This window comes from Hibiscus syriacus, unplaced genomic scaffold (genome assembly GCF_006381635.1).
Source record: "Hibiscus syriacus cultivar Baekdansim isolate YM2019G1 unplaced genomic scaffold, ASM638163v2 tig00111192_pilon, whole genome shotgun sequence".
Classification (NCBI taxonomy): domain Eukaryota; kingdom Viridiplantae; phylum Streptophyta; class Magnoliopsida; order Malvales; family Malvaceae; genus Hibiscus; species Hibiscus syriacus.
This window is the reverse complement of record NW_024063011.1, coordinates 131,641-145,664: the sequence shown is the minus strand read 5'-3', so window position 1 is coordinate 145,664 and position 14,024 is coordinate 131,641. Positions and strand designations below refer to the sequence as shown.

The 14,024-nt window shown below is 38.1% G+C and overlaps 2 protein-coding genes and 1 pseudogene across 2 annotated transcripts; 1 reads left to right on the top strand and 2 right to left on the bottom strand.

Annotated features, from left to right (window-relative positions):
• Positions 1-152: 152 nt before the first annotated feature.
• Positions 153-6,354, bottom strand: LOC120155494 (annotated as a pseudogene).
• LOC120155489 (G2/mitotic-specific cyclin S13-7-like) lies at positions 279-3,001 on the bottom strand. The gene is made up of 8 exons (XM_039167036.1): positions 2,745-3,001; positions 2,157-2,254; positions 1,855-2,040; positions 1,585-1,710; positions 1,258-1,506; positions 999-1,160; positions 715-896; positions 279-623 (listed from the first exon to the last, which is right to left on the bottom strand). Exons 1-8 carry the CDS (start codon positions 2,782-2,784, stop codon positions 467-469), a joined length of 1,200 nt encoding a protein of 399 aa, XP_039022967.1. The 5' UTR covers positions 2,785-3,001; the 3' UTR covers positions 279-466.
• A 1,583-nt stretch (positions 6,355-7,937) lies between the features above and the next one.
• On the top strand, positions 7,938-10,225 carry LOC120155476 (cysteine proteinase inhibitor-like). Its single transcript, XM_039167028.1, has 3 exons — positions 7,938-8,131; positions 8,248-8,446; positions 9,973-10,225. The coding sequence occupies exons 1-2, from the start codon at positions 8,030-8,032 to the stop codon at positions 8,443-8,445; spliced, it is 300 nt and encodes a 99-aa protein (XP_039022959.1). The 5' UTR covers positions 7,938-8,029; the 3' UTR covers position 8,446; positions 9,973-10,225.
• The last annotated feature ends 3,799 nt before the right edge of the window (positions 10,226-14,024 follow it).

Here is a 14,024-nt window from a genome sequence, read left to right as displayed (position 1 = left end):
TCTTGAGCAAAGTATGGTTCCAAAAGAATTTAGTGGAGAATATGACAACTAAGTAATTATTTCCAAAAGAATTTTTATAAAATAGATTAGATTTAAATTACTTGAATATCAATTTCTCTTTTATCATTCCATTATTTTAAGAATATTATATATCATTTTAAACTTTTATAAAATAAAATATAAAACATAAAATTATAATTTTATTATTCAAACCTCATGATATTATATTTTGTATCATCTAACCAAACATACACTTAAATCCATAGAGAAAAGTTCCACAATAAAATTTAAAAGGAAGAAAATAATAGATATACACATCAATGTGCCATTGACGGCCGGCAGGAGCTGCAGTCCTTCATGGTGGTTGAAGTTAAAACATTAGAATTGGTGAAAACAACACTTTCTGACGAACATTAAATGTTGCATCAAGATATAACGGCCACTAGTCATAAAAACATCTGGTAAATCACTCTCCATGATGGATTGGTATCGGCAAAAGGCTTTTTGCCGGTGCAAGAAGAGCCACGGCATCGCACTCTGGACTCGAGAATTTCCGATATAATGCCTTGAGTTTACTTTCTGCAGCCGTTGAGTGGAATTTAACCAAGAGTTTTGCACCATTCCTGTTACAGCACATATTATCAGAATATGTCACATATTGATCAGAACTGGAAACTAAAAGGAAAAAAATCGGAGAGAGGAGAGACTACATACATCAAGTGGTTTTCCGAGTAGCCGGTGTGGTGCTTTAGAGTCTCACTCCACGGAGGGCTTTTCCCAAGGGTGCATCTAGCAGCATACACGGCCGAAGCGGCTAACATAGATGGACAATACATAACCGCAGTCGGATATTGCATCAGACCAAGCTCAGCAAGGTAAAACGCCAAATTCTCCACCTGCATTCATTATCACCAAAATTGAACCAAATTATTACCTAACTAGTCCGAGCCTTTGAAGAACCAAATTCTGAAAGAATAACGAGGTTATAAAACTTTTACCTTATCATCAGATGGAATAGAGGCTTTGATAAATCGGACGAGGAACATATATGGTGTAGGAACTGTTAGGTGCCATTCTAACTTGTTCAAGATTGCTTTCTCCATGACCAAGACCTGCTCTCTAGCGTAGGCATTGTCTGATACGAAAACAAAGTCACTGACCTGAAAAATTGAAATCCAGAAGGCAAAATTGTAAGAGAAACAGCAATATCAACAAGAAGAGCAAAGCCTTATACAAATGCACACACAAAAAGCGTACCTCTGGTGCCCAAATCTCTTCATACTTGCATGCTATGAGCATTGCACTAATGCCTACCAATTGCAATTCCTTTCTTTGTACAACCTTCATCGAAAGAAATCGATCAACGATATTCATAGTAAGATAGAGTGTCTCCGGCATAAGCTCGAATTTGCGATGGACTTCTATCAACCAGTCAATCAAGATCGATCTCATCTTGGCATTTATATCTGGCTGCAAATCCATATAGTCGCGTACTCGACCCTCATTCTGCATTAAAATACTTAAGATATCACCATATTTCATATACAGCAGGTAAAAATATTAAGAAAAAAATGAGATTATTACTTCCGTCAGCTTGTAGAACTTGTAGATATCATCCACATATTCAGTGCCAGCCAAGTCATTACCAGCATCCCTTCCATCAATGTCCTCAATTGAAATATTAAGCTTATTCATAAGTCCACAAATAGCCTGGAATCAAATCAATTCAACCCACAAACAGTAAACAACACAAGGACAGCAAACAAAAAACAAAGCAAATTCTTCCCTTGATATACATAGAACACCTATGTTAGACAATGTATGCATATGTATTTGTTATATGTATTTGTTTACCTTGCTTCGAGCAGAGAGTATAGAAGTGAGGGTTTTGACTTGCTTCCTTGAAGACCCTTGTCTTTTGCTAACAACTTCACTTTTCTCAGGTTTTTCGTCGGAGCTTATTACGATCATATCCTCGGGTTTTGGTTTGTCAACTACCTTCCTTTGGGGTCCTCTCACAGCTCCTTCAGTGATTGGTTTCTACAAGTAAAACCAAGAGAAATTAGAGATTTAGTAGTAATATTTGCAAGTATCAGAACCTACAATCAAAAGTGAGAAGATCATGTAAAGAAAAAAATTGTGTTTAATGGAACAACCTTTCCTTGTGCTGCTCGTTCATCGACAAAATTGCCAATGTCTTGAAGAACTCTTCGGTTCCTTCCATCTGCTTTTGCATGCATCTGCTTTCCTTCCCCTGCAAGCAGATAAAGTATAAAACTGTCAGCCCCATAAGTCACCAGCATGAAAATGAAAACCCAAAGGTCGAGAATGTAGACCATATCGAAGCATAGAACAATGAATAAGTTTCTCAGACAATCTTATTGCTGTCTCTGTGTGTACAAGTATTCTTCATCTGTAAGAAACATATAATCAAACACCTTCTTTCTCAATTTTACTAGATATATCTTCCCCTTTAAATAACCCAGAAACTAATTTAATTAAAGGAAATAAAAAAAATACAAGAATAAAAGTCTCATAAGATCATTCAAAATAATAAAAATAGTAGTGGGTTTTAAAGAACATTCCTGGAACCGATTCAATTTCCTGGAACCGATTCAATAAAAACGAACTATCATCAAAATCAAACCAAAAGAATCCCAAGATCATTGCAAAAATCTCGCAATTCAAAAAAAAAGACACAGCAAAACCCAGAAAGAATCAAGATCCAAGTTTTAAAGAACAACCATTGTTTTCATGCTGAGGAACCATAGCTCTAGACGCCATCACTGGTCCTTCTTCTTCTTGTTCTACGACCTGGCTTAAAACTCCACCAAGTACGAAAGGAACACCAGAAGACGGCTTCCTCGCGCCTCCTCCTCTGCTGGGTCTCTTCTATTCGCCAGCCTACACCAATTCTTTTCGTCACTGCCAAACAAACAAATTAAAAAATCTTGTTCGTTGCTGCTTTTGTCAATTTTTGAGTGGATCCTTTTCTTTTGGTAATACGAATGGGTTGTCTGTTTGTAATTCTTTAACCAGTAGCTCACTTCCCTTTTAAGCAGTGACTAGGAAGGGACGCTTCTCTTTAACGGTATAATATTTTGAAATCCAATTCCTGGCCGTTTGATTGAACTTGAATCTAACGGCTATAAAACGCCTTATTCTTGGAATTTGGTAGCCGTTGAAGTTTACGTGGCACTGTTGTGTGGCTTAAAAAGTTGGACCGGGCTGAAATCTAATTCTTAGTAGGGTAATTAATCTATTGGTCATTTAATTATATGATCAATTCGATTTTGATCACTTATTAAGATATTTGGTTAACTAGGTCACTATATTTTCATATCATTCAAGCCACTTTTCGTTTATTAATTAATGGAATTTTGTTTTGAATTTTATATAATATTATGTTTAATCTCTAAAATTTACACACTCAACTAATTTAATTATGATTTTAAATAATTCAATAAATTTAACATAAAACATTATTAATTTGATCTAACCATTTTACTCATTGTCTTTGTGTTGTCATTCTCTCCCTCGATCTTATATTATCATTGTTAATCATTATTTTTGACAATGACAATTTCGATCATTAAAATCATCAAATGACATATATATCTCATTTTCATGTACTCCTAAAAACTTCAAATATCTTTCTCATGAGTAAATAATATATGAGATATATCGTGAATTATTCGAGATTGATTTGGTCAATGTTTGATAAGTACTCAACTCGAATGGACTTGACTCGAGTTCTTAACGAGCCGAAACGAATTAGTTGATAGTCAACTCGAAAAGCTCGCGAACAACTCGAAAAAAATTATATATTAAAATTCATTTTAAAAAAGTAAAATATTAAAAATATTAACATTTGTGTGTTTATTTAAAAAATGTAGTAGAATATTTTCATGTACTTAAGGTTTGAGTTTGAGTCTGAGCTTCAACCGAGTTAAGTTCAATATTGTTTTATTTCGAGCTTTTTTTGAGCTTCAATTCATGATTTCGAGTTCGAGTTTAAAAAATTTCGAGTCAAATCGAGTCGAGTTCAGTAATATTCGTGTTCGACTCGACTAATTTACCACCCAATCTTGCTTATATATACTAACGTTTCCCCAGCAAGTCATTGACAATTGGCGATGGCTGCGTAATTCAAGGTTCCGTGATGTACAGCTTCAAGAGCGTGTTGTATTGAAGGATTGCATAGTAATTCTCTTTCTCAAGTAAACTTTACTTACATGTGAAGAGTCAACTAGCTTTATTAATTTTGTCGTTCTTTAAGGTTGGGGCAGGTTTTGTAGTTACCATGGGAAACGAGTATAAAGGAGAATCTTTGGCTAGAAAAGAGAAATGAGTAAAGGCTGTTGTATCTCAGAATTGCAAGAAAAAGACCCGTCTCTAGACGTGCTTTGCTGAAACCACTGGTGCTAATAATATGCGATCCTTGACAAGTGAAGGTTAAGGCAATGTTAACGACTGCCCTCCATTTTATTCTCTCTTTGAATGTTGCTTGAACTTAATTGCACGTTACTTCACACTAAGCTTTTATTTCGTGTTTATGTTTCCATAATTATTGTAAACATCAGCAAAAGATACTGCAACAGAGGGATTGATCGTATCCAGGCAAAGTCTGTTGTTTTCTTTCCTTCATGTTTCTTGCTGAAAAAGTACTTGGAGTAATCGGAGAAGACAACTTCCTTATACAATAGTTGTTCCCCACTTTCTAGCACTTCCGGCTAAGGACCAAATACGACATCTGCTCCTAGATTGAAAAAAATGGGCACCGAAACTGTCCTTACTTCCATTGGCAATCACCCGATGTTCAATGCTCTTCTACTTGTCGTTGCTCATTATTTGTAGAGTGCCTCCCACGTTGATTACGAGAGCTCCGTTGATCGGTGGAACGTGAATCCAGCTATTGTCATCGGTTGCTCGAACATAAAGGCCGCCATTGTCATCTTGTAGGAAGGAGAATAGTGATTGTTGATATATCGGAGTGAGGGAATACTCCTCCTGTGAGGTCTGGGTTCGGGCAACGCGGATAGTAATTTAGGGTAACCACCGGTGAAACCATTAATGGATATTCTCTAGCTTTGTCTATCTCTTTCACCTTCAGTCCCTTCAATAGGACCTGCAGCAGCTTCCTTATCACAGGCGTTGCACTCTCCAAATATTTCAGCACTTCATCCCTGTACATAAGCATAGATCCATCCAATCCTCTCAAGCACCCCGTTTTTTTAATGGCGCAAATGTCTTAAGAAGCTGCTGAAATGTAACATCTAAGAAACCGAACTCTAGATGAAGATGATTACCCCCAAAAGAGAATCAAAGAACATATCAATAACCATTACAATGCATGAATTAAACAGTTGTAGATTCTAAATACACAATTAAAGCAAAGGGTCGAACTAGGGATTTAAACAACGATAGTGTCCGAAACCACTATTATAGAAAATAACGGTGTAAAGTGAAATCACACCAATAACGACGAATTGTAGTCTCAACTTAATGGATAGAGGCTAAAACCATTATTACAAAAAATAACGGTGTGAAGTGGAATAACACCAATAACAACGAATTGTAGCCGCAACTTGAATGATAGGTGCTAATTCCGACAATAGCGGATTGTTATTCCTCCTATTCTATTTTTTTTTTTAAAAATCAGTTCCTTTATTTAAAAATTTTCAACTCTTTTAAAAGAATTTATAAACCGCCGTACTCTCAATGATCGTCATAGTATCGAATAAACATAATGCAATCGAAATTTAAATCTATATATCGAACACAAATTACATAACGCAATCGTAATTCAAATGAACACAAATTACCTGCAAACAGGGGGCATAAGGGAAATGATTCCAGATCCCGAGGACTAAAACGGAAGGTGAGGAAATCTTTCCACTCAAAAACAGTAACTGCCTTGCGGAACAAAGCTCGTTTTCAAAGCCACTGTTTCAATCGGCGAATTCCCAGCCCAGTACTTGTTTCTCTCTTCATTAGGTAACCCAAAGAACCTAGGAGCGGCTTCTTTGACGGCGTCGAGAACTTCCAAGGGAACTCCATGGTTAATTATCTGAAAGAAACCCCACTCTTGGGCAGCTTTGCAGATCGACTCGGTTACCTTCGGGTCGTCCCAATTAGAAACATCGATTACCGGAATGGAGTGCTGAGTTAAGATGTTGTTTGGGTCCAATCTTTCCTCGAGTGGTAGAGTATAAAGCTCGGGAACGGTTTCAATGCATGTATCGACTAAACCCTTAATTCCATTTCTTTTGTTTACGACGAAATCGATGGTTTTTTCTGAGTTGATGTCTCTTGGGGGCATTAATGGAGATGTATGAGTCCTAGTTTGGATAAGAATAGACTGCATGGTAGAAACATCAAGTGTCTGTACTATATACATTTATAATTCATAAATATTATTATCTTTATGTATATACCATATAAATTTATAATTCATGGATATTATTTAAATATAAATTATAAGTATACATTTTTAACAATAAATACAATTAACATATATAACCCATATATATAAGCACTGATAACCATGTGATGAATTTTTTATTTGATTTTAGCATGATAAGTTTTTAAATTTTTTCTAAAGCTTTTATGAAATGTCGATATATTTACATTTTTCATGTTATATTTATATCAAATTATCATGATTTCACCCAACACTTATTCCCGAATAAAGTGACATTATCATATGCTTGTTTTGATTATGGGATATTGAATTCTTTATAAGAGATATACTGAATTTATTATTAACATAAACTACAATCCTTCTTATGTAAAATTTAATTTATCCAAAATATTCTTTAACTAAATTGTTTATTAAGTGCACATCATAATGATTATGCATTTTGTTTCTCATATGGAGAGTCACTAATTTTGAAATCTTTGAGTGTGTATAGAATAAAGCATGATTAGTTTTACCATTAACACGCCTCAAAATTATCTTCGTTGCAATATAATTATCTTGTTTTGCCTTCTTCAAAAGATTGTTCATCATCAATATCACAACGTATGTTATGTTTGATCGTATGATAGTCAAATATCTTGAGTTTCCGACAACGCTCTTAAACAACGTCGAGTTTATCGACTCTCCTTTTGAATCAATACTTACTTTTACGCATAATTTTTGTCGAATTTATTTATTGTTTACAATCTTTCATTTTGAATTTAATTAGGTTTGTTATAAAAACTTTTTTAGAGAATTTATTTAGATTTGTTATAAATACTTTTTTTTTCGAAATATAGATATTTCATCTTATATTTGTCTCATCTCAACTTTAAGAAAATGTGACATCTCGTTACATCTATCATTTTAAATCCTCTAATCATAGCTTTCATAAAATCATTAAATTTTTATAAATTGTTTCCGGTAAAAATCATATTATCCACGTACAGATATACGAATATGACGTCACCAATTTAAAATCCTCTGGATCCGTGTTTAGACAGCTCATTTTCTTAAGCCTGAAGCTAAGTAGACTATTGGGAAATACAATGGGCCACTGCGCACTGAACAACTCCTTTTATCCTAGATTTTTTTTTTTCTGAATCATTAATTTCACGACCCTTTTAACTTTCATGTTTTATCCTCAAAATCATTTTAAAAACTAATATTATAATTATATTTTATAATTGTAAATGAAATTTAATTTATTAAATAATATAACAGATTTCATTTATACTAGGAAAAGCATAAATAAATATTTATGTATATCTTATATAATTAAAAAATTATTTAAATTAGAATTATATATATCATAATAATATAAATAATAACAATTAAATTAAATACAATAAAATAAAACTCATTAATTCAATCAACTTAATTTTTTAATTCTAACCTCAATCGAATACTCATCCTAATTCCGCACTGCGTGTGTGTTTCGATAAATCCTAAAAATATCTCATTTTGTCATTTCTCCGACTCTTGTTCTATAAAAGCTCAAGTGGTTGGGTATCCGAATTTCATTATTTACCGTCTCATTACAAGGGAAAAAAAAACAAGAGGAGAGAGATGGATACTGTGGGTGGAATTAGCGAGGTTGGAGGAAGCGCCAATAGCCTGGAGGCTGAAAACCTCGCTCGTTTTGCTGTCGATGAACACAACAAGAAGGGGGTATTTTTATTTTTTTTCCTTTTATTTCAATTTACGCGTGGATTCTTCACAAATTATTGTCAATTAACGGGGGTTGTTTTTGTGTGTGTGTGTGGGGGGGGGGTTTGGAATTATAGAATTCAATGCTGCAGTTTAAGAAAGTGACGAACTTGAAGCAACAGGTGGTTTCCGGTACTATGAATTACATAACATTGGAGGCGGTGGATGGTGACAAGATGAAAGTTTATGAAGCCAAGGTGTGGGAGAAGTCATGGATTAATTTCAAGGAATTGCAGGATTTCAAGCTTATTGGCGATGCCACCGCCTGCGCTTGAGGTTAAGCTCAACCCCATTCTTAATTTTGTTATTTTAATTCAGTAATTCAACCAAGTCTGAATGTTAACTCAACCCACACCCAAATATTATAGAGTTGGAACACAAATTGATTATTTGGGTTATCTATGGTTCATCAAAATTGAATTTTGAACAGTTTATTGAGACTTAATTTGCCAAGTTTTTGTTGGGATTCAGTTGATTTAACAACAGTTATTTTTTCTTCCTTTCAATGTGTTGTTGCTTGTGCATGTGCATGTTGTTGCATGATATGCTTTCTTATACGCCAGTTAAGTTTCTCGGAGTATAAACTAAGGAAAGGAGATTGAACTTTTAGGATAGTTTTTTCTATGTTTAATCTCGTTTTACACAAAATCCATTCGAGGCTTAGGGAGTTGGGATAGTGCATGAAGTATGCAAGGAGCAAAAGAATGAACTGATAACACCAAGAGGATAAATAGTGTTTCGTGAGGATTATAATAGTGTTTAGTCGAAAAGGTTGGTTTATGTATGTGATCTTGAAGGCAATGATGACCAACAAATAGAGTTCACATTTTTGGATGAATGAAAGGAATGGGCAACCTTTGCTTGGTTATAGACTGCAATAACTAAAACCTTAAGACTTTGCTTAATTGATTGGAAAAGTGGAGGAATGAACGGGATGAAAAAGTGGAAAGAATAAATTGAGTGTATTTGGTAGGAAGCAAATGTGAGAGGAAAGAAAATGAGAGAGATGATCGTTTTCCATCTCATGTGTAAAACCAATTCATTCCAATTTGGAAATAGAAGAGGATAGAATGCTAGAGAAATGTAAATTAGTTCAAAACTATATATTTTTCGAAGTTTGATGTTCGTTACTCTCATTTCTGGATCCTACGAAACAAAGAATCGATACATTTTCCATCTTTCCTACCAAGCACACTAATATAAGGAAAAATAGATTTTCGGTCTCTCCACTTTACTATTCCTTTTAATTTTCCATCCTTCCAATTTTCTCTCCACTTTATCAAGCAAAGCCGAAGAGATATGTTAAAAGAAGTTAGTGAAATTGAAGCATAGTAATGGCTTGTGTAATTACTTATTTGGGTTGCTTTGTTATGTAGCTTTGGGGATATGTAAAGTTGAATATTCTTTCCATAGTCCTGTCTATTATACATGCTTTTGCTGGTGTTACTATTCGGGAAGGAAACAAATAATTTTGTTATATACCAATTTAATTCTACTACAATCTGGTTCTATTCAGATAATGGTTGACAATTTAATGTCTAACCTTAGGGACCAAGTCTCTGGATGAACGAGTATATCTTCTTCATTTGAATCCCCAAATCCCATCACCACAAGATTTGAAACATTGGGGAATTTGTTTTGGATTTCACTATCAATAATTATGTTGCTTTTTCTGTTTTATTTTTTCGTCTCTGTTTCCATTCCATAGTCGAAATCCGATATGCTATTTTCAAGTCATCCTACTATAGACCTAGTTGTTGGTAAGTTTTATTAGTAACACTATTTTCTTTGTTTTTATTCAGGTGACCAGAGATTTGTAAGGGGGGACTGGGGAGGATATCAGGATACCGAAGGCGGGTTTTGCCTTTAAATAAATGTAACAATGTCTTAAAGTTCATTTGGATTTAAAGTGTACTGAAGCAAGTGGTGTTAAGCTTACCTAGAATAATGAATAATGTAAATTGACGCAAAGTACATAGTTTAACTGTCTCCCCTTTACCCTATTCTCTTATGTAGTTGTTTCTAAAGATGAATTAAAATTAGTATGATTTCCATTGTCTGAAGTTAAATCTCCATTGTGGAAAATTACATCCTTCCATCTCCATGACTCTCTATTATATAGTTTTTATATAAAATTTGACATTTTCATGTGTTGATATCATGTGTGTTGCTTTTCCATGGTGTGTTGGGTTTACCATGTCATCTTCTCTGTCTGAGCGGCATCTGCCTATACTGTTCCACGAATGCAGTCCGCATCAGTTCCCAGCTGGTGCTCGGAAACCACAGTGGCTGATGTTGTTGACCGGAGTTTGACTTCCCATGTCCAAACTCGTTCATATTAATTTAAATATATATTCAATAGGTCAAAGTCAGTTTTATCCTTGAGGTTGTTCACCTGGTTGCTTTTCTCAATATTGCATTACGTTGTTGCAACGGGACTGGTCAAGTACAGTGATGCATGTTCTCTGTGCTGGGAATAAAGTTGCGCATGTTTTGGCTAGAATGGCGTGGAGTGTGTCTACTCGACAGACCGCATGTGTTTTCAGGACCTCCAGATGATATTGTCACGCCCCTAGAACTTCGACGCCTTAAACCGTCAGAATATCAAAGTCAAGGTCTGACGGGTCGTGCGGCCTTAGACGCTTTAGACGCTTCTCGGTATTCTCGGCGACTAAGTAAGCCTTACCCAAGCTAAGTGAGTGTGCAAACTCACAAAGGTTGGAACTAAGCTCTCAAGGCTTCGGATTACGGAAGCTTTAACACCAACGTGGCTACTCCGAGCCACAATGTCGGACTATCGTGTGGAAGTGCTAACACGAAGGTGGCTACTCCTGGTCACCAAGATAGGCAACAAGAACAAAGAACTAAAGAACTCAGAAAGAATAGAGCAAATGCCTCAGAGCTTTATTACTCTCTCACAAAGAGAAGAATGGAATTGGGTGATTACAAATGAGGATGAGAGCTCTCTATTTATAGGGGAGCTCCCTTTCAATCGATGGCTAAGATCGTTTTACATGAAGGGCTAGGATTGATTCTCACCTAACTCAATCCCTTAAATCAAGGAAATCCCACCTAACATTATCCTTCTAGAATCCTCCAAGGAACGGGCCAGATCTGATGGTTCTGGGCAAGCCCAATAGTCTGTATTATTCTTTTACAGATATCTGCACACATGTCTCGATTTGAATCCACGAGCCTCGACAACACTGCCCTCATCTCCCTTGTCGCTCCTCTCGGACGCCTCAGAATAGATCCTTCACGGTATTGTTAAGCATTCTCCAAGAATGGCTAAGTCTGGTGGTCACGGTAAGCCCGATACTCCATATTGAACCTCTTGGTCGGACGCTTACACCAATGTCTCAGACCCAAGTTTCTAGCCCGTGACATTCTCCCCCACCGAACCTAGCGACGCCCTCGTTGTTGCACTCGACGATCCTGGGCAACACCACCTTGGATACTCTTCGGTGCCTTGGCTTGTCGCGGCCCTCCCATACGAACTGCTTGCCTTGGCTCTTGCCTCATGTAACTTCCAGATCTTTCGCGCCATAGTTCACATCAACTTGGTTGCCTTTTGACGTCTCCACTTGCTCATGTCCCCTCATAAGGACTCGGCCTCCCATGATGGTTGTGCTCGCTTCGGCCCTTGCCGCCAAGTGATGAAATGGGCTAATACGCCCACAAGTGCATCTCTTCCGTAGGAATTCTTTCCTACAAGTCTTGATTTACCTCGGTTTGGACCTCCTTGTCCCTTGTGGAAAAGTCTTGGATCCCATCCAAACTTTGTTTCATCCGCGTTAAGAGTTAGGTCTTGCCCGACCTACACTCTCTTAAAATGGCAAATCAAACTCACAAAAACACTAGAATCGTGTTGAGATATACATTCCCCTCTGATTTGTTGGCATTTACTCAAATTTTTTGCGTCATCCCTTCTTACTCAATGAAGTTTGACACTCCCCACATTGAACCTTTGTCATTGGAGTTCTTTACGTCATCATGCATCGACACTTTCTCACGGTAAAGTCCGATGCCCTTCCTCGCATCCTCCCTTCTAACACGAAGGTTGGAGCTCGCTTCCCACCTTTGAAATGGGTGGTGTCTCCTGCACTTGGCTTCTACTTGCCTTGGCAGAGATGAACCGTATTGAGCCAAGTCTCAGTGCCCCTTCGATCCTTGGTGTGTCCTCTTCTCCGGACAACTCGATCCTGCGCTCATCCATCACCTTGGATGACTCGGCTCCCCTCAGGTAATCTTGCAACACTGTTGGCACCTCAAGTTTGCGCCCCTTCGCTTGCTCGAATCTTACCCTCGGCTTAGCGTATGTGTCACTTGAACTAGTGCACACATCATCCCCAGATTCCCCATCTGGTTCATCATTAAGTGGACTTGCTCTGCCAGTCGAGGAACAACCTTCCTCATCTTTTGACTTGCCTTCATCTCGGAATCTCTTACCGTTACCCTCGGCTTTTGGTTTGGATTTGGAAGTCTTGTTCTTCTTGACTCCAAACTCTTTAATGGACTCCGCAGTTGTCAAGGCTTCAGACAGTTCCTTGACTTTCCTTCGCTCCAACGCCCTCTTTGCCCACGACTTCAATCCGAACATGAAGGTGAAGAATCCCTCTTCTTCAGTCAAACTTGGGACTTTGAGCATGAGTCTTCTGAATCGGCTCACATACTCCTTCGGAGTCCCCTTATGCCTAAGGCGCCTCAACTTGGACCACGCCTCCATATTGGCATATTGTGAGCGAACCTGCTCACTTTGCACCCTCGGTTTGACGATATTATCACTTGCTATCGCACCGGGTCCTTTCCTGTGCTCTACTGCTTTGACACGTGCAGTCTCGGCACGTCTCGATCCTGGGCGAACTACTTGACAGCTTGTAGTTGCACCACGCTTGTCCCTCGATTTGGCTACTTTGGAACATGTAGCCTCATCAAGTCTTGCTCTTGACTTGATTGCTTGAACACCCGCAATCGCATTGAGCTTTACTCTGGGTTCGTCCACCTCATCATCGATAACCTTGCCTCGTCTTGAACCATGCTTGGCCACATTGATCCCATCAATCGGACCAAGTCTTTCCCTTGACTTGGCAGTTTTAACTCTTCTGCCTCCGTCAATTTCTGCTACTTCCCCTTCTCCCATCATCTTCAGGATGGTTGTAAGGCGACGCTTCTCGGGACATCCTCTTATCAAGTGAGGACCATCACAGAAGTAGCACTTCTGTTTTTCCTTGCTCGCCTTCTTCTTTTCCCCGGACTTGGCTTTGTCATACTTTCCGGATGGCTTTCTTTGGCAGCGAACAGTCGATGGCTCAACTTGGCCACTCGAAGAGCTTTCTCTACCATCTCCCTGCTGCACCTTTTCCCTGTCTCCCCCATTCTTGCCACTATCTCTGGGCATGAGTCTGGACGACACATCACTCCTTGGCTTGACATCTGCAAGCTCAGTCGGCGTTCCGGCTACAACTATGGCTTCCGAAAGTCTCTGGGCATCTCCTTGCTCTTCCCCGAGCATCTCTCCTGGTCTGAGTCCTTCCAAGAAGGTCTTGAGCGCACCCCATTCACTCATTGCTTCCTTGCAAATGAGCAGCTCCCTCTTGAGCTCATCCACCTCGTTTCTCAAAGCCGCTACCTCGGCTTCTTGGGCATTTCTCCCTCGAACCGTCTCCAACTCATCTAGAACTCGTTGCGTCTCGACCTTGAATCTGCCCTCCATGGACTCTAATCGATCAAGGCGGGACTCCACAACACCCTGGGTCTGCTTGGCCTCATCCTCGGCTTTCTCAAGTCTCTCGACCCTTTGTTCCCACGAAGTTGAAACTTGTTCCATCTGAAAGAGCCTCCTTGCGTGGTCGCC

Coding starts and splice junctions, on each gene's coding strand:
- LOC120155489 (XM_039167036.1), bottom strand. CDS start 2,784: ATGGCGTCTAGAGCTATGGTTCCTCAGCATGAAAACAATG. Junction 2,041..2,156: donor AACGAGCAGCACAAGGAAAG/GTTGTTCCATTA, acceptor TTTTACTTGTAG/AAACCAATCACTGAAGGAGC. Junction 624..714: donor TACTCGGAAAACCACTTGAT/GTATGTAGTCTC, acceptor GTGCTGTAACAG/GAATGGTGCAAAACTCTTGG.
- LOC120155476 (XM_039167028.1), top strand. CDS start 8,030: ATGGATACTGTGGGTGGAATTAGCGAGGTTGGAGGAAGCGCCAATAGC. Junction 8,132..8,247: donor ATGAACACAACAAGAAGGGG/GTATTTTTATTT, acceptor TTGGAATTATAG/AATTCAATGCTGCAGTTTAA.